This window comes from Malania oleifera, chromosome 13 (assembly GCF_029873635.1).
Source record: "Malania oleifera isolate guangnan ecotype guangnan chromosome 13, ASM2987363v1, whole genome shotgun sequence".
Taxonomy (NCBI): Eukaryota; Viridiplantae; Streptophyta; class Magnoliopsida; order Santalales; family Ximeniaceae; genus Malania; species Malania oleifera.
In genome coordinates this window covers 17,680,303-17,707,889 of record NC_080429.1, presented here as the reverse complement: position 1 = coordinate 17,707,889, position 27,587 = coordinate 17,680,303, and the positions used below count along the sequence as shown (strand labels likewise).

The following is a 27,587-nucleotide window of genomic DNA, read 5'->3' as shown; positions in this document are numbered from 1 at the left end:
TTAGGATGACACTCGTTTAAACAGTTTTACAATGGATCTAATTGTTTCCTTATTTATAATATTATTGTTGAATTTCACTTTATTATGTAGTATATATTTTTGTAAAATTTTGATTTCCCTCATACTTTTGCATGTTATTTATTTCTCAAAAAAATAAAAATTAAAAGTCCATTTCCACCAGAATTCAATTTGAAATTTTCTTTTTAAATCCCACATAAGCAAAAGTTTTGTGCACAAAATAATTTTATTTCAAACATAACCAATTGATTGAAATGAAAATTTGAGTAGCCTAATTTGCTAGTTGTCTTATATTACATGAAGCCTTGCCAAAAAAAAAATAAAAATAATATGCTCCATACAATTTTTGACACCATCCAAATATCATTTTAATATTTATTGTTTCGAGTGATATGATATAATTAATAAAAAAATTCTAATTATCCCGGGTTTTAAATCAAGAAATTTAAATTTTATATTTATATTTAAGTAAATTTAAATAAAATTACCCTACAAAATTAAATTATAATTTCTTTAAATTCACACAAAAAATTAAATCTAAAACTTTAACGATATATGTTGTTAATGATGATCCCGTTCAAATCCTTCCTTTGGAAAGTATGGAATTTTAACTTAAATATTAATGAAATAGAAAAAGATGGTCATTTTTCACCCGTACAATATTTGATTATTTTCCCAGCATGCGTCGCTCCTTGATCGAACGCATCGGCAGTTATTCGGACACATCTACTGCTTTGTTCGGCGGAGGCTACGTATGTTCTAGGGGCAGCCATCCTCTCTCTCTCTCTCTCTCTCTCTCTCTCTCTCCAGATTTATCTCGATCCAGCTTCTACTGACATTTCTCCTTGTTTCTCTTTATTTATTCATTGATTTTTTTTAAAAAAAAAAGGTAATTATACGTATTTTAGTTTTAATTTACCTGTGAAAGATTAAGGAGATTCCTCGGAAGAAACTGATCCTAGAAAACAAAAGTTCCTGATGAGCTTGGGGATTACATATTTACTGTTAAGATCATGAGCTGGTACAGAAAATCAAAGTTTGCATTCGATGGGTTTCGGAATTTCTCCTCGAAATTCATGCCGAAAACCCCCATTCGAGAGTCTTCTACTTCAAAAATCATTCACAATAGTTCCAGTCTCTCTGAAACAAACAACTCTAGGCTTTCTGGGTGGCTTATTTCTTCTCCAATTTTGAGAAAAAAATGGGGTTTTGAAATTGGAGTGAAAGAGAGTCATCCGTTTCTTGGCGGTGGGAGAAGATACTACTATGTGGATCGGTACCATATTCAGCATTTTAGGCCAAGGGGGCCAAGACGGTGGATTCAGAACCCAAGGGTTTTGGTTTCTGTTATAGTAGTGGGTACGGGTGTTTTAATCACCGTGTACTATGGGAATTTAGAGACAGTGCCGTATACAAAAAGGACCCATTTTGTTCTTTTGTCGAGAAATTTGGAGAGGCAGATTGGAGAGGCGCAGTTTGAGCAGATGAAAAAGGGATTTAAGGGGAAAATTTTGCCTGCAGTACACCCCGAAAGCGTGCGAGTGAGATTGATAGCAAGAGATATTATTGAAGCATTGCAAAGAGGCTTGAGGAATGAGCAAGTGTGGAGTGATCCTGGATACGCGATGGAGAGCGTCGGGATGGCAGAAGGAGTTACGAATGAGACAGTGATGTTACTGAGAGGGAGCAGAGAAGAGAAGCTGGACGGAGTGTGGCATAATGAAGATGAAATTCTTGATGATAAATGGGTGCAGCAGAGCCGGAAAAGGGCGCAAGAGCGGGGATCACAGCCCTCAATGCTGCATTTAGAAGGATTGAATTGGGAGGTCTTGGTGGTTAATGAACCGATTGTTAATGCATTTTGTCTGCCTGGAGGGAAGATTGTTGTGTTCACAGGTTTGCTCAAACATTTTCGATCTGATGCGGAGATAGCTACCATAATTGGGCATGAGGTATCTGCTATTTACTGCCTTGGTTGATTTTGTTGGTATTTTGGATATGTGAGGGAAACTTTGCCAAATTGTTTCTATCATGTAAGAATCTTGCGAGATTCATCTGTTATCGTATTGTTTTCACAGGTTGGGCATGCTGTCGCTAGGCATGTAGCTGAAGGGATTACAAAGAACCTGTGGTTTGCCATTCTTCAATTGGTTCTTTATCAGTTCATTATGCCTGATATTGTGAACACAATGTCAACTCTTCTCCTACGGCTCCCTTTTTCTCGGAAGTATGTTCAATAGGTTCAATCTTTCTTATCCTTTCAAAAAAAAAAAGAAAAATCCCATTTTAAACATGTTTGCTTGTGTTGATGATGAAATGCTGCTGAAAAGTTATGTTAGAAAAATTTTCTTACCAAGAACTTGCACTAGTTCAAATAAGCAACCTTCTTGAGGAGGTGCACATGTTGGGACAATCCCAATTTTCCTTGTTGGTTTGATGCTGTTTTCACTGTTTTTACTCTATGAAAGATGTTGCAAATTGAGCAAAATTTATTTATTTATGGATAGGAAAAGAAATTTTATTCAAAGAAGAATGAGTATGCAAGGAGGATCATTGGATCGGGGACACTCCTTGGGTACACATCCTTGTTTCGTGCACATATCTTCTCTCCACAACACCCCTATCTTTGCCTTCCTCTTCTTATGAGGAACTTTAATAAGAGAGAGACAAACGAGATTGCCCTTTTGATAAGTGTGCTTCATTCTTATGGCTTCAATTGGGGAATGACAAGGATTTGGGCTTTAGACTCTTTTAAGGATTTTCCCTGCAAGTCTTTTTCTCATTTGATTCATGAACCCAATGCTACTTCTTTTGCTTATTACTTTTTCATTTGGAAAGCTAAAGTTCCTTCAAAGAATAAGGCTTTTATGTGAATAGGGATCCTGAAAAAAATTACACACGAATGACTTGCTTCGGCCTTCAGGTTCAAAAATCTAATAAGCCTTTCTCATTGATGTGTGTCCTTTGTTTTTAGAGTGGCGAGAATTGTTTGCACTTGTTCTTTTAATATTACTTCTCTTGGATGCTTTGGAGTAAGTTGGTATTCTTGGAGAGAATTGGGTTTTTCCTTCCTTATGTTTTGAGGTTAGGGGATTTGGGAAGGGGAAGGAGCTATCTTTTGGTGCTGTGTTTGGTTGGAGAGAAATGCCAGAATTTTTAAAAGATCAAAATCAAGCTAGCAGAGCTAACCAATCTTGCCATATACAATCAAAACTAACACTCTCATAGAAACTTGATGAAAAGATCCACAAGGAAGCAACACCCCCCCTTCCCCAAGGGGAAAAAGAAGAAGAAGAAGATCCCTTATCAAATCTCTAGTCAAAGCTTGATTTCAAAACAGACAAGCATTTTCTCCAACCAAAGCACCCCAAAAGACTGCAAAAGCAGCACACAAACCAACTTTCCTTGCATGCTTATGCCTCCTAAATCCTCTGAAATCAGTCAACAAAAAATCCTCCAAAGAATTAGGGCATGTCAAACACACCAAAGATCTTGTTCCATGAAGACCAAGCCAAGGAATAATTAAAACATAACCATGGGTCTCATCACTTTCATAACACATCACATACACATAGACACATAGATACACCCATGCACACACGCATGAAGAGGCAGAGCCTAATAAGGGGGCTTCTAGTTTGTAAGTTGTAACGTATTAACTTTATTAAGAATGGCCATCCACACGAAAGCATTAACCTTAGAATGAACGTAGATTTCCACAAATTATGTGTATGAGGAAGAGAATTGGGGATTGAGTCTGATGAGAATAGGAAGAATTACATGGAAAAACACCTTCCAAACTATGGCATCCCTATCCTATAATGAGAATGATGAAATAACTCCAACATCGTGAGAAGTAAAGAGAGCTCCTCTACTTCTTTATCATTAAGTTTGCTACGAAAATGAAAATCTCAAGATACAAGGACTGCCATAAAAGAAGAGATAGGTGCTTCATGGCATAAAGAAAAGCGAAAGAGTGAAGGGAAGGCAACTAGAAGACATTGCTTCCCAAGCCAAAGATCCTATCAAAGACAAACTCGATGTCCATCACCCACTTTAAATTTACTACTAGAAAAGAAAAGGATAAACACCTGTGAAAAATGAAGGTTTCACGAGTAACTCCAACTCCATTATTTAGCATCCCACCATTTGCTTGTTACCCAAGTTTACTCTTGATTACTTTATGCCAAAGAGAATTAGTTTTCAGAAGGAAAAGCCATAACTATTTACTTGATCAATGTTCTTAATACCAAATTACCAAGATCCAAGGCCCCCTCATTTTGAGACTTTCCTATAATCTTCCACCTCACAATATGATCTCTCCCCTCACCCACCCTAAACAAAGGAAATCCCTTGTAACCCTCCAAATAGTGGCTAAATCGGAATCTTAAACAAGGAAAGAAAATAAAGGAGAATCGATGTAGGCGAACTTGGGTTAATGTAATACGACCCCCAAGGAAGAAAGAGCACCATTCCACCCATCTAATTGATTGGAAACTTTAGCCACCACAATACCACAAGCTTGGATTAATGTAATTTGATAAAAAAAAAGAAAAGAAAGGAAAAGAGAGCATCTTTGCACCCGTCTAGACCTTTAGAGACTTTAAGTCACCATAGGATCCCAAAATCTTATGAAGGATTGCTATATAAAAAGGAACTCTAAGTCATAAATAAATCAAAGGCTCAAAGGCCACTACAACAACCCATACCATGCAAGCAATGCAAGACTACAACTAGGAGTCACTTATGGACTCAAATTGATAGCACCTAGATCACATTTCCCCAAGCTAACCTTAAGCCTTCACACTAACTCAATTTTCATGTACAATAGTGTGAATTTATGTGTAATCCAAGAGGGGAGGGGTGAATTGGGTATTTTAAAAATCTTAGTCTTTAGATTCCAATTTTGAAAAATTTACAACCACACACACACAAACTAGATGACAAGCAGTTCGGTATTTCTCAACTTATCAATTTAATGTGTGACTTTATCAAGCAAACAATATTGCCCAATTACTTAACATACACAGCAAACAAATAATTAAGTGCAAGCGAAAATTAAAAGAGTTAAGGGAAGAGAGATGCAAACACGATTTTTACAAGGTTCAGCCAACTCGGCCTACGTCCTCGCCTTGAGTATTTGCCCAAGGATTCCACTATACTGCTCCTTAACTTGGGACGAAACTTCCCATTACAATTTGTTGCTTATAAGAGACGTAGCTATCTCCTAATCCGCTGCTTACAAGAGGTGTAGCTTTCTCCTCACGATTCACAAACCGAACCGTTAATACAAGTAACAATTAAATATTCCTGAATACTCAACCACTTCTCAATAAGCTCATGAGCACAATCAGTCTTAAGCACTCTCATAAGATATAATATGAAACTCAAAAGAGTATATTTTTCTCAATAATGTATATGAAAAGTATGATCTTTATATGAAAGATATATATGTATGAGATGCTTCAAAGATCTAAACTTTATTCAATATCTCCCAAAAATGATATCTTAAAAGTGTGCTTTGGAGATCCTAGGGTTTGCTTTCAAATAACTTTTGCAAGAATAAGAAAATATAAAATCTTTGAATCAGAATATAACTTTGAATATCACAAAGATTTAATCTCTTGTTTTCAAATACCTTTCGCAAAAATAATATTAAATATTTTGAATAAAAAATATGCCTTCGAATATTACAAAAGATTTTTCAAACAAATATATATGCGAAATTCAAGTTCTTGCTAAATATTTTACATGAAAGAATAATGGAGTATATGTTCTTATAAAACTGAGATTGAATGCTAAAAAAAAAACTTAACCAAACCTCAAGATCAAACTAGTTTTTTGTAAGATGATATGAGTGTAAGCACTTGGATCTTGAAGATGATATTGATGAATGCCCAAACTTGATGTAAATGCGTTGAGAGTAGGCAAAACTTAGCAAAAGGTGTGCAAAGGTTGTGCAAAATTCGTACAAAAGTTGTGCTAAAATGTTAGCCTAGGGTTTAGAGTTGGTATATATAAGTATTCTAGCCCTTTGATCAATTTTCAAACGTTGGATCATTTAATTAAAAAATTTCCGTCCGTTTTTGTGCTGAAGCGCCGTTCTGCGCCACGAATTCGTCGACGAATGTCCATACTAGTTGACGAATTTCCTTCAGTCGCTCGTCGATGAGAACAGGGGATTCGTCAATGATTGGGCTGTGTGAGATTTTTATTGTCTCGGTATTTTCTCGTCGACGAGACTAAGAATTACTCGACGAGTGGCCTTCATGCATTCGTCGATGAGACCAGGGGAATCGTCGACGAGCTGCCTGTTGTTCAGCTCGATCCAACCTAGGTCAATGCATATGAATATGCCATGAAAAACATGCATCCTAAGGTCAATCTATATGTCATTTTGAGTTATGCAAATACAATCAAACTTAATGCGAATTACAACTGAAAATTTGGATTGCCTTTATCCTTCTGCTCTTCAGCTTCCATGGATTAAGCCAAGTGGTATGTACTTTGTGTTTCTCGTGGCTTCCATAGCGTACTTACCATCCGTGCATGCTAAGTCATGATCCTGTTCAAAATCTCAATGCACAGGTAAAATATCAAGTGATTTGTCATTATCAAAACAGGATTGGACTCATAAAGTCAACAATCTTCCCCTTTTTGATGATGACAAATACATGAGCAAAAATGGGTTAAGCCTAATAAGGCTTCTCCTAAGATAATGCATGATTTATAATATAGCAGTGTAATCCAGACACATTGTAGAATATGCAATTTGAAGCAGTTTACACAATTTAGTTTCCCAAAAATTTTCTTACTTGAAGTATGCCGAATTTTACAATATGCCCAAAAATATCTCTCCCCCTTTTGACTTTGATCTCGAAAATTTTTTTTTGCTTTGGCTCTTGCTCTAGTATATCTCTCCCCTTTTTGACATCAAATGAAAAAGGTATATAAAAAAATATACAAACTTAAATATCTCTCCTCTTTGTTAAAAATTATTTCTCTCCCATTCTAAAAATATAGCTATTTTGGAAACAAAATTTTCATGTTGAACATACAACAACATTTCAATCATCGTGTTTATATAGGCAAGCAAACAGTTTAGTTCATTATAATCTAAAAATCATGTATGTATCAACATGTATCAGATATCCATAAAGAATTTAACATGCAATTCTCTATAAATAGCAATTACTTATTTTTAAATTAAGTTGCTCCCTCTCAATTATGTATTTTAGTATATCTCTATGCAACTTCTCTTCTGTGCATCAAGCCTAATTCACGTCTAATTTGGATAAACCTATCATCCAGAAGTGGTTTCGTGAATATATCTGCACATTGTTCATCTATGCTTACAAACTCAACTGCCACATCCCCTTTTTGCACATGATCACGAAGAAAGTGATGTCTAATTTCTATGTGCTTAGTTCGTGAATGTGATATAGGATTCTTTGAGATGGTTATTGCGCTCGTATTGTCACACTTTATAGGAACAAGTTCATAGTGCAATCCATTGTCCATTAATTGTTGCTTCATGTATAGCGTTTGAGCATAACAACTTCTAGCCACTATGTATTCTGCCTCGGCTATGGACAATGTTACTGAGTTCCGTTTCTTGGAAAACCAAGAAACTAAGGATTTTCCTAAAAAGTGACAAGTATCGCTTGTGCTTTTTCTATCCACTATACTTCTGGCAAAGTCAGCATCAGAATAACTGACAATCTCAAGAGAAGTGTACTTAAGATACCATAATCCAAGTTCAGTAATTCCAATAAGGTATTTAAATATTCTTTTAACTGCTAATAAATGTGACTCTTTAGGTGTAGTCTGAAATCTTGTACACAAGCATACGCTAAACATAATATCAGGCTTACTAGCAGTCAGGTATAATAGGCTACCAATCATTCCACGGTAGAGCTTAACATCCATTGGTATACCTTGCTCATCTTTATCTAATTTTGTGGAAGAACTCATACGTGTTCCTAAAATTTTACCATCTTCTATGTTAAACTTTTTGAGCAAGTCTCTAATGTATTTTGATTGGTTTATAAAAATTTCATGTTTTGCCTGTTTGATCTGAAGTCCTAGAAAGAAGTTAAGTTCACCCATCAGGCTTATTTCGAATTCACTTTGCATTCAGCTGGCAAACTCATTACATAACTTTTCGCTTGTTGCTCCAAAAATGATATCATCTACGTATATTTGTACTAGAAGCAAGTTATCATTTTTAGCCTTTATGAAGAGTGTTGTGTCAATCTTCCCTTTAGTAAACCCATTATCTAGAAGAAAACCATTAAGCCTTTCATACCAAGCTCTAGGAGCTTGCTTCAATCCATACAAGGCTTTAGTCAATTTATAGACATGTTTTGGAAATTTGTGGTTTTCAAATCCTAGAGGTTGTTCAACATAAACTTCCTCATTTATATAGCCATTTAGAAATGTGCTTTTAACATCCATTTGATATAATTTGAAGTTCTTAAAAGCAGCATATACCAATAACATCCGAATGACTTCAATTCTAGCTACAGGAGCATATGTTTCCTTAAAATTTATGCCTTCCTCCTAATTATATCCTTGAGTTACTAGTCTGGCTTTGTTTCTAATTACTATGCCATTTTCATCTTTCTTGTTCTTATAGACCCATTTTGTTCCAATAACTGTATGATTATCAGGTCTAGGAACTAATGTCTTGACTTTATTTCTCTCAAATTAATTTAATTCTTCTTGCATAGATATCACTCATGATTCATTCTCAATTGTCTTTCTCACATTCTTAGGCTCTTCCTGTGATAAAAATGCAAAGTGGTTGACCATATTTCTAAGTGATGATTGTGTAGTTATTCCACGTGATGGTTCACCTATGATTTGATCTATGAGGTGATTCCTTACATACTTCCATTCCCTAGGTAGTTCATGAACCTCGCTTTCTACTTGGTTATCTTCAGAAGATGTTTCCTTAACTTCATTCCTCTTATCTGAATTATTTTTAATAGATAGTTTTTCTAATTCCTTACTTATCTCAAAATCATCCTCATCAGACCTTTTAGAGAATGGATTGTACTCATCGAATACAACATGAATGGATTTTACAACGATCAATGTTCTTTTGTTATACACCCTGTAGGCTTTATTGCCTAAAGCATAACCTAGAAAGATACCTTCATCAGATTTAGCGTCAAATGTTCCTAGGTGTTCATTATCTCTAAGAACAAAACATTTGCAACCAAAGACATGGAAATATGAAATATTTGGTCTATGACCATTCCACAATTCATAGGGAGTTTTATTTAGAGTGGGTCTAATGAGAACTTTGTTCAATACATAGCAGGCGGTGTTCACTGCCTTAGCCCAGAAATACTTAGGTAACTTATGTTTGTTAAGCATGGTTCTAGCCATTTCCTGTAAAGATCTATTATTTCTCTCAACTACCCTATTTTTTGTGGTGTCCTAGGTGCCGAAAAGTTATGAGAGATTCTTAGTGAATCACAGTATTCTTCTATGCCCTTGTTTTGAAACTCTTTATCCCTATCACTTCGTATGTGTGTGATCGTATAACCTTTTTCATTCTGAATTCTTCTACATAATTTAATAAAGTTTTCACATGCTTCATCTTTATGTGCAAGAAACAATACCCATGTGAATCTAGAATAGTCGTCAACAATGACGAAAACATATTATTTACCACCTAGATTTTGAGTTGGATTAGGACCAAATAAATCTAAGTGCAACATTTGAAGTGGCCTAGTAGTGGAGATATTTTTCTTCTTCTTAAAGCTAGATTTTATTTGTTTTCCTAGTTGACATGCAGCACATATTTTGTCTTTCGCAAATTGTGTCTTAGGTAATCCCTTAACTAATTATCCTTTAACTAGTTTAGATAATAAGTCCATGTTTACATGTCCTAATCTCCTATGCCAAAGCCAACTAACTTCATTTATAACAGAAAAGCAAGTTACATGTTGAGAAGCAAGATTATTAAGGCGAGTGGTGAAGACATTTTCATGATGATCGGCAGTAAACAATATTTTGTTTTCAGATTTTTTCTTTATAGTGCATTTGTCATGTTCAAAGGAAACCCTATAACCTTTGTCACACAATTGACTTATACTTCACAGGTTATGTTTTAGACCATCTACTAATAACACATTATCAATAATCAGGGAAGGCTCTTTACCAACCTTACCTACTCCAATGATTTTACCTTTTGCGTTGTTGCCGAAGGTGATGAATCCTCCATCCTTAGATGTGATGGACGCGAACTTTGCTTTATCTCCGGTCATGTGTCGAGAGCATCCACTATTCATGTACCATTTATCCTTTGAGGCAGATAATCTCAAGCACACTTGCAATGGATATTTAATTGACTAATTTTGGTACCCATGTTTTCTTTGGTCCATGAGGGTTAGTGCTTGACTCTCCTTTGACTTCCCAGACTTTCTTAATTTTAACATCTTTGTTGTTAAAAGGACAGTCAAATTTTATGTGACCTAACCTCTTACATTTAAAACATGTAGTATATCTATAAGAGTCTTTAGTTGGAACATAAGATTTCGACTCTCTCACAAAGTATCCTATGAAAAGATGTTTCTATTTGAGGTTTTCCTTTTCATTAAAACCAAGACCTTCCTTATCTAGGGAATTTCTTTGAGCTCCAAGAAGCCTTTCAAAATTATTTTGACACTCTGTGAATTTATAAATAATTTTAGATTTTTCTTCCAAATTTCTTTCTAACTCCTCAATTTTCAAATCATTATCTTTTATTAAAGAGGTATGAGATTCATTTTGTCTTTCCAACAACTTTAAAAATTCCTTTAATTTTAATTTCAAATCAGAATTTTTCTTAGTAATTTTCTCAAGCTTTTTAAGAGTATACAGATATTCCTGTTGCAATTTATCATACGAAATCATGCTATCATCATTATTAGAATCACTAGAATAATATGATGATGCGGAGCAAAACGATACCTCATGATCTTCATGTACCATTAGATAAAGATTGACAATTTGGTCGTCGTTAGATTCAGAGTCTGAACTGCTGGTACTGTGTGTGTCTTAACTAACCTTTAGTGCCTTCTTCTTCTTTTTGGACACTTTCTTTAGTTGAGGACAGATTGAGTTCTGGAATTTTCTAGTATACTTCCTGTTCTTTTTTCAGGAGCTTTCCGAACTTCTTACTTAGAAGAGCCATATTGTTTTCCGATTCTGAACAACTCTCTTAACTGGAATTGCTGGATGATGCTTTGAGGGCTGTTACTTTCTTAATTTTATTTTGCTCACTCAGTCTTTTATTTATTGTTAATTCGTACGTGATAAGTGACCCGATTAACTCGTCTAGTGTCATTGCTTTTAGGTTCCGTCCTTTTGCTATGACTGTAGCCTTTGCCTCCCAGATTGGTGGTAGATCTCTAAGAATTTTCTTGATCATTTCATAAGTAGGGTAAGTCTTACCAAGAACATGCAATGAATTTGTGATGTGGGTGAACTTGGTGTACATAGATTGGATTGATTCACTAGAAGACATTTTAAATGTTTCGTATTCACTTGTTAGCATGTCTATTCTACTGTCTTTTATATCTTTAGTGCCTTCATATGTGACTTATAATTTATCCCATATTTCCTTAGCAGTTGTACACGCCATGACCCTATTAAATTCATTTACATCTAAAGTACAGTATAAAAGATTCATTGTAGTCGCATTTATTTGAAGAGCTTTCATGCCCTCATCTGTATATTCATCTTCAATCTTAGGTATATTTTCTTTCTCTACAATTTTCATAGGAATATGATTTCCTCTGGAGACAACTGTCTATACTTTCCAATCAGCATTTTGAAGAAAGATTCACATTCTTTGTTTCCAGTATGTGTAGTTAACACCACAAAAAATAGTTGGTCGTGTGGATGATTGTCCCTCACCAAATGGAGTTACACCAATGTGTGCCATCATGATCTTTTACAAAAAGAACGTTTAAGTCTAGTGCAACCTCGCTCTGATACCAAATGTGAATTTATGTTTAATCTCAAGGAGGGGGGGGGGGGGGGACATAATTAAGTGCAAACGGAAATTAAAAGAGTTAAGAGAAGAGAGATGCAAACACGATTTTTACGAGGTTCAGCCAACCCGGCCTACGTCCTCGCGATTCCACTATACTGCTCCTTAACTTGGGACGGAGCTTCCTGTTACAATCAGCTACTTACAAGAGACGTAATTATCTCCTATTCCGCTGCTTACAAGAGGTGTAGCTTCCTCCTCACGATTCACAAACCGAACCGTTCATACAAGTAACAATTAAATATTCCTGAATACTCAACCACTTCTCAATAAGCTAATGAGTACAATTAGTCCTAAGCACTCTTATAAGGTATAATATGAAGCTCAAAAGAGAATATATTTTTCTCAATAATGTATATGAAAAGTATGATCTTTATATGAAAGATATATACGTATGAGATGCTTCAAAGATCTAAACTTTATTCAAGATCTCCCAAAAATGATATCTTAAAAGTATGCTTTGGAGATCCTAGGGTTTGCTTTCAAATAACTTTTGTAAGAATAATAAAATATAAAATCTTTGAATCAGAATATAACTTTGAATATCACAAAGATTTAATTTCTTATTTTCAAATACCTTTTGCAAAAATAATATTAAATTTTTTGAATAAAAAATATGGCTTTGAATATTACAAAAGATTTTTCAAACAAATATATATGTGAAATTCAAGTTCTTGCTCCCAATAAATATTTTACATGAAACAATAATGGAGTATATGAACTTATAAAACTGAGATTGAATGCTAAAAAAAAAAAACTTAACCAAACCTCAAAATCAAACTAGTTTTTCGTAAGATGATATGAGTGTAAGCACTTGGATCTTGAAGATGATATTGATGAATGCCCACACCTGATGTGAATGCGTTGAAAGTAGGCAAAGCTTAGCAAAAGGTGTGCAAAGGTTGTGCAAAAGTCGTACAAAAGTTGTGCTAAAATGTTAGCCTAGGGTTTAGAGTTGGTATATATAAGTATTCTAGCCCTTTGATCAATTTTCAACCGTTGGATCATTTAATTAAAAAATTTCCATCCGTTTTTGCGCTGAAGCGCCATTCTGCGCCACGAATTCGTCAATGAATGTCTATACCAGTCGACGAATTTCCTTCAGTCGCTCGTTGACGAGAACAGGGGATTCGTCGACAATTGGGCTGTCTGAGATTTTTATTGTCTCGGTATTTTCTCGTGAACGAGACTAAGAATTAGTCGACGAGTGGCCTTCATGCATTTGTCGACGATACTAGGGAAATCATCGAAGAGCTGTCTGTTATTCAGTCCGATCCAACCTAGGTCAATGCATATGAATATGTCATGAAAAACATGCTTTCTAAGGTCAATCTATATGTCATTTTGAGCTCCGCATCATATCTTATGAGTTATGCAAATACAATCAAACCTAATGCGAATTACAACTGAAAATTTGGATTGCCTTTATCCTTTTGCTTTTCGGCTTCCATGAATTGAGCCAAGTGGTATGTACTTTGTGTTTCTTGTGGCTTCCATAGCGTACTTACCATCTGTGCATGCTAAGTCATGATCCTGTTCAAAATCTTAATGCACAGGTAAAATATCAAGTGATTTGTCATTATCAAAATAGGATTGGACTCATAAAGTCAACAAATAGAATTTTTCTTGTACATAAAAAAAAAGTATTTTAAAATATAAGCATTAAATTAGAATTACAATTAATTTTTTAGTTTTTGTATAATATTTTCTAATTTGTATTCTTTTTTATTTTTTTTATTATCATATTTTCAGTAATTATTTGATTAAAGGACAATAGTGCAAAAGTTAAAAAAAACTATTGAATTTGTTTTAATTTTTAAATATTAACCAAAGTATCTAGTTTTTGTTTCTGTAATTTTTTACTGTGATGCCAAACAAGGCCTAAGTTCGATAGATGGTTTATTTGAACATCTAAATATGAAAGCTTTTACAATTTTAATCCTTACATATTGTGAGTTCATTTGGGCTTTGGAATGCTTTAAAAGGAAAAAAAGTAACAAAAAATAAAGATAACATGAAAAATTATAGCAATTCCATCACAGATAAAATATAGAAATTTATAAAAATCACAAAATATTACATCCCTCATGAATACATACATGCATACATACATACATACATATATATATATATATATATAAATTTATAAAAATTACAAAAAAATACATCCCCCATGAATTCATACATATATTGATATATAGCCGCGTTATATACAAAAAAAAAAAAAAAAAAACAAATCAAAGAAAAAAATAGGGAAAGAGATGATTCAAGAGGCCTGTAATGATCAACATAAAGTCGAATGAGCTGACTTGATATTTTGGCATTATCCCTACCAAGAAGAGCTTTCGGATTTTTATTCCTTCCTTTCTTTAGAGAAAAGATTAAATCAGAGGATTAAGAAGTTTCAAACTTTCTATTACATGTTTGTTTCAACCAGTATTAGGGTGTGATCAATATTAAAGTTGAATGAGCCGACTTGATATTTTGGCATTATCCCTACCAAGAAGAGCTTTTGGATTTTTATTCCTTTCTTTAGAGAAAAAATTAAATCAGAGGATTAAGAAGTTTCAAACTTTCTATTACATGTTTGTTTCAACCAGTATTGGGTTGTTTCGGTTTGAGCTGATTGTATGTATATACATATGTGTATGTATATGTATTTGTATATATATCAATCAATATATGTATGATAAAAGGAATGTGTATTAGAAGAGAAAAATTTACAGTGGAATTCTAAGGAAAAAAAATACAATGAAAAACCAATAAAAACAAACTAAAATAGCCAGGCTCTCCCAATTGTTTGCAAATCAATGAGCTGAAACCCTGGGAATACTCCAAACATAAAACACCAGAGAGAGGCCAAAATAAAGAACCCTGCTTCCATACCATCTCTAAATCTGTCTTCCTCTTGATAATTCTTGAATTGTGCTCCAACCAAATACTCCACACAATGGGGAAAGTAGCTCATCTCTTCAATAATTTCAGCTCTTCACTAGAGCCAAAACCCTTAAAGCTTTGAAGAAAATAACTACCATGCCATTGGGGAAACCCAAGACTCCCTGAGCACTCCAAAGAGCCTGCACCAGATGCCCCATGAGAAGGAACAATGTAGAAACAAGTAAGCTTTTGTTTCACTATTTAGGAAATAAATCTGGTGACATGGCTTTCAAAAGTCTTGTAACCTGGAGCCAATCATTAGTGTTAATCCTATCAAGAATGGCAGAGCACATAAAAAGCCCTGATTTTAGATGGAGTCTTGGCTTTCCAAATCAAAGATTGCAAAGGAAAATGGGACCGATTACATTATGCGTGAACTGATTGGAGAAAAAACTACTAGAAAACTCACCAACCCATCCAAAACTGCAACTCTAGAATAAAATGAGAAGACGAAGTAAAGGCATCCAATGCCCCCAAGAGTTTGGTCAATTCCATAGATTCATCCTCATTGAAATTCTTCATAAAACAAAATCTCAAGAGGCATAGTTCCTGTTGGAGATTATATATGTCTTTTAATATTATTATTATTGAGTCTGTTAGTATGCTAATTAGTGAGAGTTAGTAAGGGTATTGTCATTAGAATGTTTTTAATTTGTATTATAAATAGAGGAAGAGACCTATCTTCAAGTCAGGTCGTTCATTTTAATCAAATCTTAACAGTACCCTCAAAAATAAAAAAAGTTAGAATTGGAGCATTATGACTACCTGAAAGACGATAAAGCGAGGAAACACAGCAAAAAGGAGCTGGCCCAATCTACAAATCCTCCAAAGCACTCTGTCTCTCCATGTCCCACTTGGAATTTAACGACAGGGAAAAAATGCAAAATTGAGAAATGAATTTTTGGAGTGTTAATGCTCATTCTGGCTCCTACAGTTCTGTAAAATTCCAAATTTGCTGTGAATTACTTTACTCCACAAAGTTTCAGGTTCCGAGGGAAAACACCGTAGCCATTTACCCAACTAGGCAATGTTGTTAGTAATCAGGTTGGCCCAGATCACCCTCACTTTTCACCTTACAAACTCTAACCCAACTAGCCAAATGGTCCCTAGCATCCTCTCCCTCACCTGGCCACAAAAAATCTCTCATGAGTTTTCAATTTCTAGGAACTCTAACTAGGACTCTAAATGGAGACAAAAAGCAAAGAAACCCCACCCAGAGAAAAAAAAAGGTGAAAAATGCTCCCTTCCTAACATCCAATCTCACCTTGTCCATTACAGGATTCCTAAAAGACACATTCCTAACGAACTGCACCTTGCTCTAAATTAACAGTCACCAAGCCACGCTTAGAAAGATTAACCTTTAATTAGACGTTTTTTTTTTTTTTAACCTGACAAAATAGTCAACAAATTGGCAAAAGGAGCTTGTAAGAAAGGAAACAAGTGGTATCACTGGCAAACTGTAGATGAGAAACTATCAAATTGCCTGAACCCACTCTAAGACCCGCCGCCAATCCCTTCTATACAATTAATAAACATACTAAGAACTTCCACCACTAAGGTAAACAAAACAGCAATAAAAGACCACCCTGCACACATTAGCGAAGTGCTAAACCATGACTTAGGTTGACCATTAATAATGATAACTGAAAAAAACAGCTGACAACAAACAGTTCCTTTATCTTGTGACAACAATCTTTTGGTCGCTTTGGCTGGAAAGGAATGCTAGAGTTTTTAAAAATCAAAAGACTTCTCCAAGATTGCTTTGGAAGAAAGTTATTTTTTTGCTTCTTTTTGGGCTCACTTTTTTGGGGTTTTAGGGTCTTTTGCTGTCCAACATTCAAAGGGATTGGTGCATCTTTGATGCAATCTGTTAGTTTTTTCGTTTTTTTTTTCTTTTTCTCTTTTGCACCTTTTGTTGGGGGATTTCTTATCCTCATTTCATTGTAATTTATGTTTTCTTTTTAATAGATTTGTTTTATTATCTTAACAAAAAAAAAAATACAGTTCTTTATCCATCACCTCTATCTAGGACGGCAACCTTTTGATGGAGGTTTGCTTGTGGATAATTCTAGGCGATCATATTTCATTTAAAGATTTAAACATTATGGTTTTATATTAGTTTGAGGTGTTTATTTATTTTCCTGTAATTTTTAAAGTTTGGGCATTTGTTTATTTTTCTGTAATTTTAATTACTTTGGGGTTATTTTGTAATTATAAATTGTTTTGGGGTTATTTTGTACTTTTTAATAGTTTCTTCTTTAAGGTTTTTTAGTTGCCTATAATTATAGGATTATGATGATTAATTAATTTAATTGAGTTTTATGGTGATCTCTCTCACAGCAGCTTCTCTCTCCTTCTCTCCCCTTACACCTATTCTCTCTATCCCCTCATGTTTTCTTCTTTCTCTTCCCTTCTTCTTCTTCCTTTTCCTTCTTCCCTTCCCTTCTCTGTTGTCCTATTTTCTGTTCTGTTCTCCTCTTTCTGATCTTTCTATTCTCTGCTCTGTCTTTAACCCGTCCAGCCTGCTGCTCCTCCCTTTAGTCTTCCCTCTTTCTTCTTCTCTCTGTTTCTCTCCCACAATTCTCTCACTTAGTTTCCATTCTGTTGCTGTCCTAAATCACCTTTCCTCCTTAACACCCAGTCCAAAATAGTCCAACTCACTCTAACACATGCTTTCTCAAAATCCAATTTAGACACCTCCCTCTTCTTATAATTGTTCTTAATGTCTTCTGCAACTTTAATTGCTACAAATGTTGCATCACAATCCCTTACGAAAGCACTTGACGACTAGGAATGGTAAAATCTAAAACCTCACTCAACCTATTTGCAACACCTTGGCAAGGATCTTATACATACTTGTGGTCACAGGTTCTTAAGTTCACACCGCACATCTTGACACTATGATGCACCAAGTGGCTCACTTGGTTAAATCCTACTTGTGTGTGTAAAGAAGTATGACATACTCAGGCAACAAATGACATACTCAAGGTAACAATTTACGAGCAAAACCTCCTGACCTTATTCTTATTCAAAAACAAGGATTACACACTCATTATATGTGCAGGTACACACTCATTATATGTGCAGGAACACCATGCACGAATTCCCTCGTGCTCATGCCACCCTCATGTCATATTATAGTTGACACGCCCAGCTGTCAGGGGTCTACAGTTGACAACCCCAACTGCCTAGGTTGTGCTGGACACAACCAACATTTTCCGACAAGGCGTAACTGACAATATCTACAATTATGTGGCTGGAAACATGTCTAAATGTCAGTCCACAAATTAACCCTTCAGACAGGCCTGTATGTCATGCTTACAAGGAAAACTACCAAGTAATTACCCTATCTGGTCAACATGTCAGTGCTGTAGCATTTGACATTGACATTGCGCACAACCTACGTATCAAAACATTCTGTCATGCTTGGTTTTCCCTTAACCATGACTAATTCCACTTATAAGCAACATCATATGTCAATTAGGCACTTGACATATCTAAGTTAACAATTCAACCTTGTAAATTGAAACCAACCACTGTAGCAACCTTGTCAAGGACTATGGACCAATTATGTCCATCTTTGGCCATGTCGAGTAGGCAACTTAGCATCTACATGCTCTTGCCTTAGCAACATAGATTGTCAATTCACTGAATGTCAAGATAACCCTTGACAGGCCATCTTGTGCTACTGTCTTGGCACATGAGTTGCCCACACCATGTGCCTTGGCAATGTCAAGGTAATCAATCAAGGGTCTCACACTAGTCACTGAGACTAATCGGCTGAAAATCCATGACTTTAATTGTTTTATCCTTCTTAGGCACCAAGACAAAAAATCTTTTTCCCACAATCCCATTATAAAAAAACTGTCTAAAAAACTGCAGATCTTCTGTGATAATGATCCAATGAATCCTAGAAAACCCATAGTAAAGTCATCTGGTCCTGAGACCTTCTTATCCACCTGAAAAACCACCACTCTCCTAGTCTCTTCCTTAAAAAGTCTGTCAAGCCAATCCACCTGCTCTTATGCATATAGAAGACCACCCCAGGCCATCCAACGAAGCTCTATGACAGAACTCTTCCAAATACATGTTCTTAAGAAAGGAGGTGATCACCGTGATATTGGCAATCTAATCATATTTCCTATTGACTCCCACCCCCCCCCCCCCCCCCCCGGGGCCCCATATTCTCCAACATCTTAATTGAACTTTTCTGCATTCTACTATTGGCTACTCTATGTAAAAGGTTATTGAGTAACGGTCGCCTTCTTTGACCCACTTCACTTAGGGATTGTCCGGAACCACTTATGAAAAGTACTTTTTTGAAAAAATGCAGAATTTAATGAGTGATGAACTAAAAAAGTGCTAAAAGTCATAATTGCTTTTTGGTTTTGTCTAAAAATAAGCTTCGACTAAATAAGTGGTGTTTGGATACTCAATTTTTGTTCTATGAATCTATATTATTATTGTTAACAACAACAAACCAAGTCTTGAGCCCCACTAGGTGGGGCCAGCTACATAAATCCTTTTCCACCAATTTACACACGACTGGGCAATTTTCTTTGACAAGTTAAGAGCTGTTAAATCCTTACTCCTTATCTTATTCCAAGTTATTACCATATGAATAATAGTTATATTTCAACATATACTAAATATATAATAATGCATACCAACATAATATATAATTATTAATTATGTTGATAATAATATTATTAAATAAATTAAAATTTTAATTAATATTTTCTAAATAATATTTTAAATATTTTGTAATTAAAATTTTAACTAATATTATGTTCATTTATTTTTTAAAGATTTTATATAAAATAAAATAAAATGTGATTATTATTTCCTAATTAATAATAACATTATTATTAACTTATGTTTATAATATTATTAATTATGTAATATTTTCTTATAATTCGTTAATCATCTCTAATTATTAAAATAATCATATCCCAAGAATACAAAGGGCAGTTTGCAGAGGTGATGTGAGACTTGTGGAGATCCAATGAGTGGTTTCCTTCCCTGCGTATAGGCCCAAGAGAGAGAGGGAGAAGGAGAAGGGAAGTTCTGGTGGCGTGAGGCAACAATGGAGTGAGGTGACTGGCTCTAGGTGGCAAGTACAATGCAAGGAGGAGCCACCTAATCAAAAGGGGTTCAGAGGTTTGTGCGCACAACCTTGGGGATAGAGAGAGGGGGGGGGGGGGGGTAGTCTCTGAAAATTACAAAATTGTGACCATAAGTTATTATAATTACAAAATTGCCATTGTCTCTCCGTAATACTTGCTTATTAAGTGCCTAAAATGAAATCTCAAATTGCTTCTCCAAATCCACTTATTTTATTCTTTAAAATGTGGTTCAAAAAAGTATTTTTTGCAACTTGTACTTTCTTTGTTGTGCAAGACAAATTCATTTGAAGTGATAAGTTATATAAGCACTTTTTTGGGTGATCCCAAACCGAAGATTTCTGCCTCCAAATAATAGCCTCTCTCAAAAGAATAGGATCTAACTCATTCAATAGCCCTACCCTCCTCTCCTTCTGCTCTTAACCCACCTCTCCTATACTATCTAGCTCTTCTAGTTAAAAATCTCACATTTCCTAATGCCTATACCACATCTACTACTTATTTGAAACAAACTTTAATTTCTTCATGAGACAAATCCCTCCCAACCCTCTGTCAGCCACTCACCCCCCCGCCCTGTATTTAAATGTACACAGTTTTTATGCCCCAACCACGCAGTTTCAAACCTAAAAACCTAAATGGACTAAGGCCTCAGTTAACTGAATTAGATTCAAGAATAATTGAACAATGATTGGAAAACCATAGGTAAACTTTCCTGAGATAAGTTGATTGGAAGAGTCTTAGAAGTGATTTATTACTAGAAATCTATCAGTGAGTTGCCACAGACATCTCATTTGGAGCAAAAACCAAGTAAATGAAGCATTGGCTAGTTGAAGATCTCTCATATCATGACCTCTGATTAACTCATCAAGACCCCTCATGCTTGGCATAATTGTAGACCATGCAGCAATCCATAGACCCCTTAAATTCTCAAGAGGCATCCTAATTATATTGAAATCATTCACCACCTCCCAATAGGGGGCACAAAGACCAAGCACATTAGACAATTCCTCCCAGAACAAAATTCTAAGACAAGGACAATTTGGGAGATCTAAACTACAAAAATTAAACCCAAAACTCCCAGGCTCTTAGCATATTGCCAGTGAACCAAGGAAATTGAAGAACTGGTCATATATATCCATACTTGCCTCCGTATCTGAGGTGTGCTCTTTCAAGAGCTCCCTCAGTAGTGCAGTGTGTATTTCTGTTTACGTGGTTCTTTATTCTTTATGTGTATTAGCAAGGGGAAGTACAATACATGTAACAGGAAGATCTACCCAATCTTTAAATCTAGATTTCCAAATACTCTTAACCAAGAATTCATCCACTCCTAATTTTGTCACTTGAATCACAAGCATCCAGAATCACCTCTCTAATCTGGTCTTTCTTAGGATAACCTAGATCCCTAAGATTCCAATTTTAGATCTTGATATAAAAATCTTTCCACGTCTAAAAAACACACAACCCCACCCAACTTTGCCCATAATTCACTAAACTAACATGTCATGGGTGACTTAGAGAGGTTTGCTGTTTCAGTGGGTTGTACCTTTTTAGATTGGCCTTCAACGTATTTCAGTCTCCCTCTTGGATGTAATTGGTGGTGTCCTTTTTTTTTAAATTTATTTTTTTGTTTTTGTTTTTTGGGATTTTGTGGTGGTGAGAGTTGATAGAAGGTTAAAGGGGGTGAAGAGTGCTTATTTATCCTTGGGTGGCTGCATTGCTCTCATCAATAAAGTTCACACCTCCAACCCTTCCCCCCGCCCCCTGTGGGGGGGGGGGGGGGGGGGCGCATTCTTTCTGTTTATTTTCTCTTATTTTTGCTGTTTTGGAGAGCTTGTTATATGTTACCTTGTTAGTGGGGACATGTTTAAGAGACCTAAATTTGAAGGGAGCTTGGGCCATGGTAATCTGGTGTCTAATAAACATCTCTTTAGCTGAGAAATGGTTATGGTTGCTTCCTTGGTGGTTAACTCCTTATGACACAAAGTTAATAGAAGTCAGTATGGTATGCATCAGAATGTTGGGAATGGAAGTCATATTGCTTCTTATGCAGGTCCATAGAAGTTCACTTCTCAAGTTGCTCATTTTTTTCTATCCTTTTACCCAATTCATATTTGGTAATGCCCTTGTTTTTGGGAATTTCACTGGAGTTGTTTTATTGTTTTTTTTTAGTGACTTTCGTCCATGTATAATGCCTCAATTAATTCCTTTCATCTTTAGAGAGGGGTTCTCTTTCTTGGGATTTCCATTTCTTCGAAATTCTTAATGAAAGAGAAATTGATTAGCATACCATTCTGCTGAGCACTTTGGATTCTTTTGTTCCTCAAATAAGGAATGATTCAAGGATTTGGATTGGAATGCTTTTGTTCTTTTAATACAAAATCTTTTTCCCATCATATTTTGAAAATTTGAAATCATCTAGTTTTCATTCTTTCCCTTTGAATAATGTTGTTTGGAGGGCTAAGGCTTCTTTTAAGATCATGGCTTTCATGTGGAGTTTGGCTCTCTATAGGGTTAATACCAATGACCTTGTTGTTAAGGAGTACTTATGAGCCTATTAGCCTGGATATTTGCATTATGTGTTTACAGTCTGGTGAATGAGCATAGGTGGCTAACCGGGTTTGGGTCAACCTTTTTTCTGTTTTTGATGGTATTACCACACACTGTTGAAGCTTTTTTGGTGGTGAGATTTTGGGGTTTTGGGAAGGAGTAAGAAAGGAATGACTTTATGGAAGTGTACCATTTTTGTTCTTTTTGGATTTTGTGGTTTAAGGTAGGAAGGCTAAGATCTACAACTTGCAAAGGGATCAGCTTGGATAATCTTGGTGGATTAGGCAGATAATAGGATGTACAAATTACAATTCATATCTGACTCAATTAAGCAGCGGATTTATGGCTATTCAGATTGGGATAATTCATGATGGGTGGCATATAATCCTTAATGTAATAATTGAAAGAAGTGTTTCTTCATTTTCTTCACAGTTTTTTGGTTTTCTCTTTGTCAAAGTTGGTATTAGGGTCTCTCTGTTTTGATTCCTTCGAAAAGATGTTAAATTAATGAGGAACCCATGTTAGGCTTGGATAGAACTAAATGGCATCATTATATTCTGTATGGTATGCAAGGGCCGATCTGCATATATATATATATATATATATATATATATATATTGTTTTACGCCTCATAACTCTTCCTCAGCCATGCTTGCCGAAGCTGTGGGATGTAAAATGCAGTAGGGGAGCACAGCCCTTGTGTTTAGTTGCCGCCTTGAGTTTGGGATCGTGATGTCTTTCTATGGGATTGTGGGTCTCTATATTAGCTCCTATTTCAAAAGGAGGCAATTGCTTCAAATTTGACCAATTAGAAGTATACCTGAAATCCTGTATCAAGAATGAAAGTATGTTGAACTATTGATTTCTGAAGTGAGTGATTGGGTGTGCTCTTCCGCTGTGGTGGTGGACTGATGCCTACTGCCTGGTGGTGCTTTGTTGTCCGTGTGACGGTGCTGACCCATCAAGCCCTACGTGTCATTATCATCTGTCGTGCAGTCGTGTTGGGGATGTTTATTCCTGAACTGCTGAAGTGTGTGGTGGTGGACTGCCAACTGGTGCAGTCGTGCCTGTGACGCCTGTATGGTCAACTGTGGAATAGAATATGGGAGAGTATTGGAGGAAGACTGAAGAGTGAAGGTTCGATTTATGGGTTTTTGCATTTGCAATTGCAGATTTCAAGTGTAGCATAGGGGGCACTCTTTAACAGGCCAGGAACACAGTAAGTTATAGTGTTATTCAGGTTTCACTTCAGCTTTCAAGCTTGGGCCGCTTGGGTTTGAGGGGCCTAGGTAGGCAAAATAAAACTTAATAACAGGCCCTATTTGCTAACAGATAAGGTGGGTATCCAGCGGATAAACCGACCTGACTTGTCTATCAGTGGGGGAAAAACTTTAGAACTCTTTAGGACCATATCTCAATTGTTTAACATGCAGATTGGATAGGAGTCCGTTTAGGTGTTGTTTTACTATGGTATAGAGTTGTTTTACTTGCTTCTTCTTGGGCACATTCTTTGGGTGGTTTTTAGGGCAGTTTTGTTGGCTGACATTCAGAGAGATTGGAGGGGGTGCTTTGTTATAATTTCTTGTCTGGATGTTTTTTCTATTAGAAAAAAACGGCCTTTGGCAATTCTCTATCAATATTTTTCTATTTCTCTTCCTCCCTGACCAAGGCGACACAATCACCTGCACCTTTTGACCATCCGGAGTAACCAACTTGATTCCTAGCTCATCTGCTAAAGCCTGAGCATGTCAAACATCCTTTCCATCAACATAGGTCATCAAAAGGATCTCGGAAACCCACCAAAGCATGAAAGCAAGATCTTTCACCTGGATATTCATGGGATAAAGTTAACCAATCAATAAACTAGGCTTCCCTCAGAAATGGCAGAGTACTCTCAAAAGGGTCAATACCCCCTCAATGGAGCTGGGAGAACTTGTCAATTCATTATCAGAAATATGTTGGACATTAGAACTAGAACAATCCATAGGAAATGATGGATTAGAATCAAGCCTGTTGTCAGGGGATGCTAGGAACAGTCACTGTTCTCACAGGAGCCAATGTCTCTGGTCTCCCATCCTCGCTCCCAGATCAAACTCCTGATATTTGTCCAAGCAGTCACCTTCTACAGCCACATCATTCACACACGAATTTTTGTTAATAAAACAACATCCAATTCCATCCCTTCCACCAGATCTGTTACAGAATTATCCTCCTGGAAAAATGTTAGAATTTGCTAGATGATGTTGGTCTTATTGCGTCCTCACTGTGATCCCTCAACCTTTCAGCAAAAGATTATCCTCCACTGAATCATTGTAAGTTCTGAATCTAATAAATCATCTCCTGAATAGGAACATCCTTCAGCTATTGAATCCACCCCTCACTATTCACAACACCTGCTTCGGCAAAGAATGTAACCCTATCATTTGTTTTTATCTCATTTCATCTTCTTGACTGCCTCCTTATGCTTCTGTGTGAGACCATCTTCAGTTTTCCTTGTCCTGAACTCAAACCAAATATTGATTCTGATTAGACATTCCGGTTTCTACTTCCCCTCCCCTCAACCCAGCCACTGTAGCCACTACTCTGGCCGATTGACCCATTGTAACCTGTCAATCCTTGAATGTACAACTTCCATCACCTGCTATACCCACCTGATCACATCCTTTCATCACCCTTACCTTTCATCACCCTTAAGCTAACTGGACAATGGGACAACTCAGATACACTTCTTATTTCTGTATATGGATGACCATCCTTAACACTTCACTCCCTGCGTCAGTCCCCATCCCACCTGCATCACACTGAATGAGGGGCTCTTCATCATCATGACCAGTTCCCTTTGACTTGAGGTGACCGCCGAATGAGATGCTGCAATCACCATCTGTACGTATGCATAAGACAGGCCTGTTACCTTGTGACTGCCTTCTGTGCTAGATCAATGTGCTGTTAGCATTTTCAGATTCATCTGTTCAGTTTTGGGTTGTTGTGAATATGAAAATGTTTATTATCATAAGGTTAGATTTTTTGATACATGCTGACGTCTTGTTAATTACTAAGTTGAAGTGTCTCTCTCTCTCTCTCTCTCTGTTGCACATTGTGCATGTGTAAACACTGCAGTTTGTATTGCAAACTTGAAATGTTTTCGGAAATATGGTGTTACATTCAAAATGATTGTTTTAGCTTTGCTTGATTCACTTGAATATATCTCTGTTGATGATGGGATTATCTTTTTTTCTAGTGATCAATGTGTTGTTACATATTTGATGTAACATTTGATTTTTTGTTATGTCATTGAATGGTATATCAAACTCTTCTAGAACTTGTTGAGATTTGTGGGTTATTATGCCTCAATGATAATGAATCTGCTGCTTAAACTTATAAAAATGGCTTCAGAATAAAGTTGCCTGAATTATTTTGGAGCTTATTAAGGGTGGATAGGTTATCCAAAATCAAAGTATTAGTTCCTAGGGAGAAGATAGTCACTTGAGTTGGAAAATGGTTGCAGGATTCCAAACAGCTTGAGTAGTAAAGGTGGCGATGCCAAAGCTCACGACTGCGATTGCAACCCGTTCACAGGATGACCTCTGAATAAAGAGAGTTAGGGCCATTTAATAATGCTAATTTTAAAAGTGAACCCTTAAAAGCCTTTTTGAATGCTTAGGGGTTTTCTGTGCAAAAAGAAAGGTAGATGGGCTTAATTATTTTAATTTATTTTATTTGTATTACCTTTTGGACTTCATTTTTCTGGGGTTCATTTGCAATTTTTATTTAATATGTTTCTGGAAAGTGGAAACCAATTAACCAACCAGCTGACTTTTCTTTTGAACTTAGCTTCCGTTTTTCTTAAGCACTTTGTTCTTTGCATCTAGACTGAGCCTGAGGAATCCCCACAGTTTATCCGACATTGGGAAATTCATACTCCGCTAAGTTTCCCTTCAACTCCCGCTCTTGGTCTTTCTCTAGTTGGTGGCTGGCAGAAAATTGATATCCATTGTCCTGCCATTTGAGATCCATCATTAGCGTGAAGTCATTGAGGAAACTTGGATTCTTTGTATATCTGCTACCTGGTTACTTAATTCCTGACAACCTGGTCTCTGAGAGCACCAGTAATGGTGAGGTGGGGTTGTTTTTTAAGCAAGCTCACCCTCTGACTTCTTCACTTTGTCTTTTTGGGTTTTAATTTCTGGCAGGATGGAAATGGAAGCAGATTACATTGGGCTGCTTTTGATGGCTTCAGCTGGATACGACCCTAGAGTGGCACCAAAGGTGTTTGAGAAGTTGGGGAAGCTCACCGGTGACTCGGACCTTAGGGATTATCTCTCCACCCATCCATCTGGAAAGAAGAGGGCTAAATTGTTAGCTGAAGCCAAAGTCATGGAAGAAGCACTAGCCATTTACAGGGAAGTGAGAGCAGGACACGGTGTAGAAGGATTTCTTTTCGACAGTGAGCACACCATCCTGTAAGCTCCTTTTTTGGTGAAAGAGAAGAAATATGCAAACAAATCTAATGGTACTGAAGATAACCCAGACATCCAACTTTAACCAAATCTGTAAGAGTTGGATTTTGCGTGCGATTTACAGTGAAGTTCTCATGTTGTATAAGCAAGTTAATTTTTTAATTAAGCTTCTCAAATATCAAAAATGAGTTTAATGTATAAAATCTTAACATTTGGGGGTATTTTCATAAGAATGAAAATTTGAGCAAAAAATTACTTAGTTTCATGTCATTTTGCTTTGAAAGGTAATTTTAGGGATTCAAGTTCGATTCTGCTGTCTGTCTTGCATACATAAAAAAGAAAATAAGTGTCTATCTTTGCCTTTGTATATTTAGGGCCAGTTACTTACTATCTTTGTTGACTAGATTATGTATTGTGCATGAGAGATTCACTTATTAAAAGTTTTGGATTTGCAAA

The 27,587-nt window shown here is 36.0% G+C and overlaps 1 protein-coding gene across 1 annotated transcript; it reads left to right on the top strand.

The window, feature by feature from the left end:
- The first annotated feature begins 599 nt into the window (after nucleotides 1-599).
- Nucleotides 600-27,587, top strand: LOC131146545 (mitochondrial metalloendopeptidase OMA1). Its single transcript, XM_058096194.1, has 3 exons — nucleotides 600-1,970; nucleotides 2,097-2,245; nucleotides 26,865-27,587. The coding sequence occupies exons 1-3, from the start codon at nucleotides 1,032-1,034 to the stop codon at nucleotides 27,136-27,138; spliced, it is 1,362 nt and encodes a 453-aa protein (XP_057952177.1). The 5' UTR covers nucleotides 600-1,031; the 3' UTR covers nucleotides 27,139-27,587.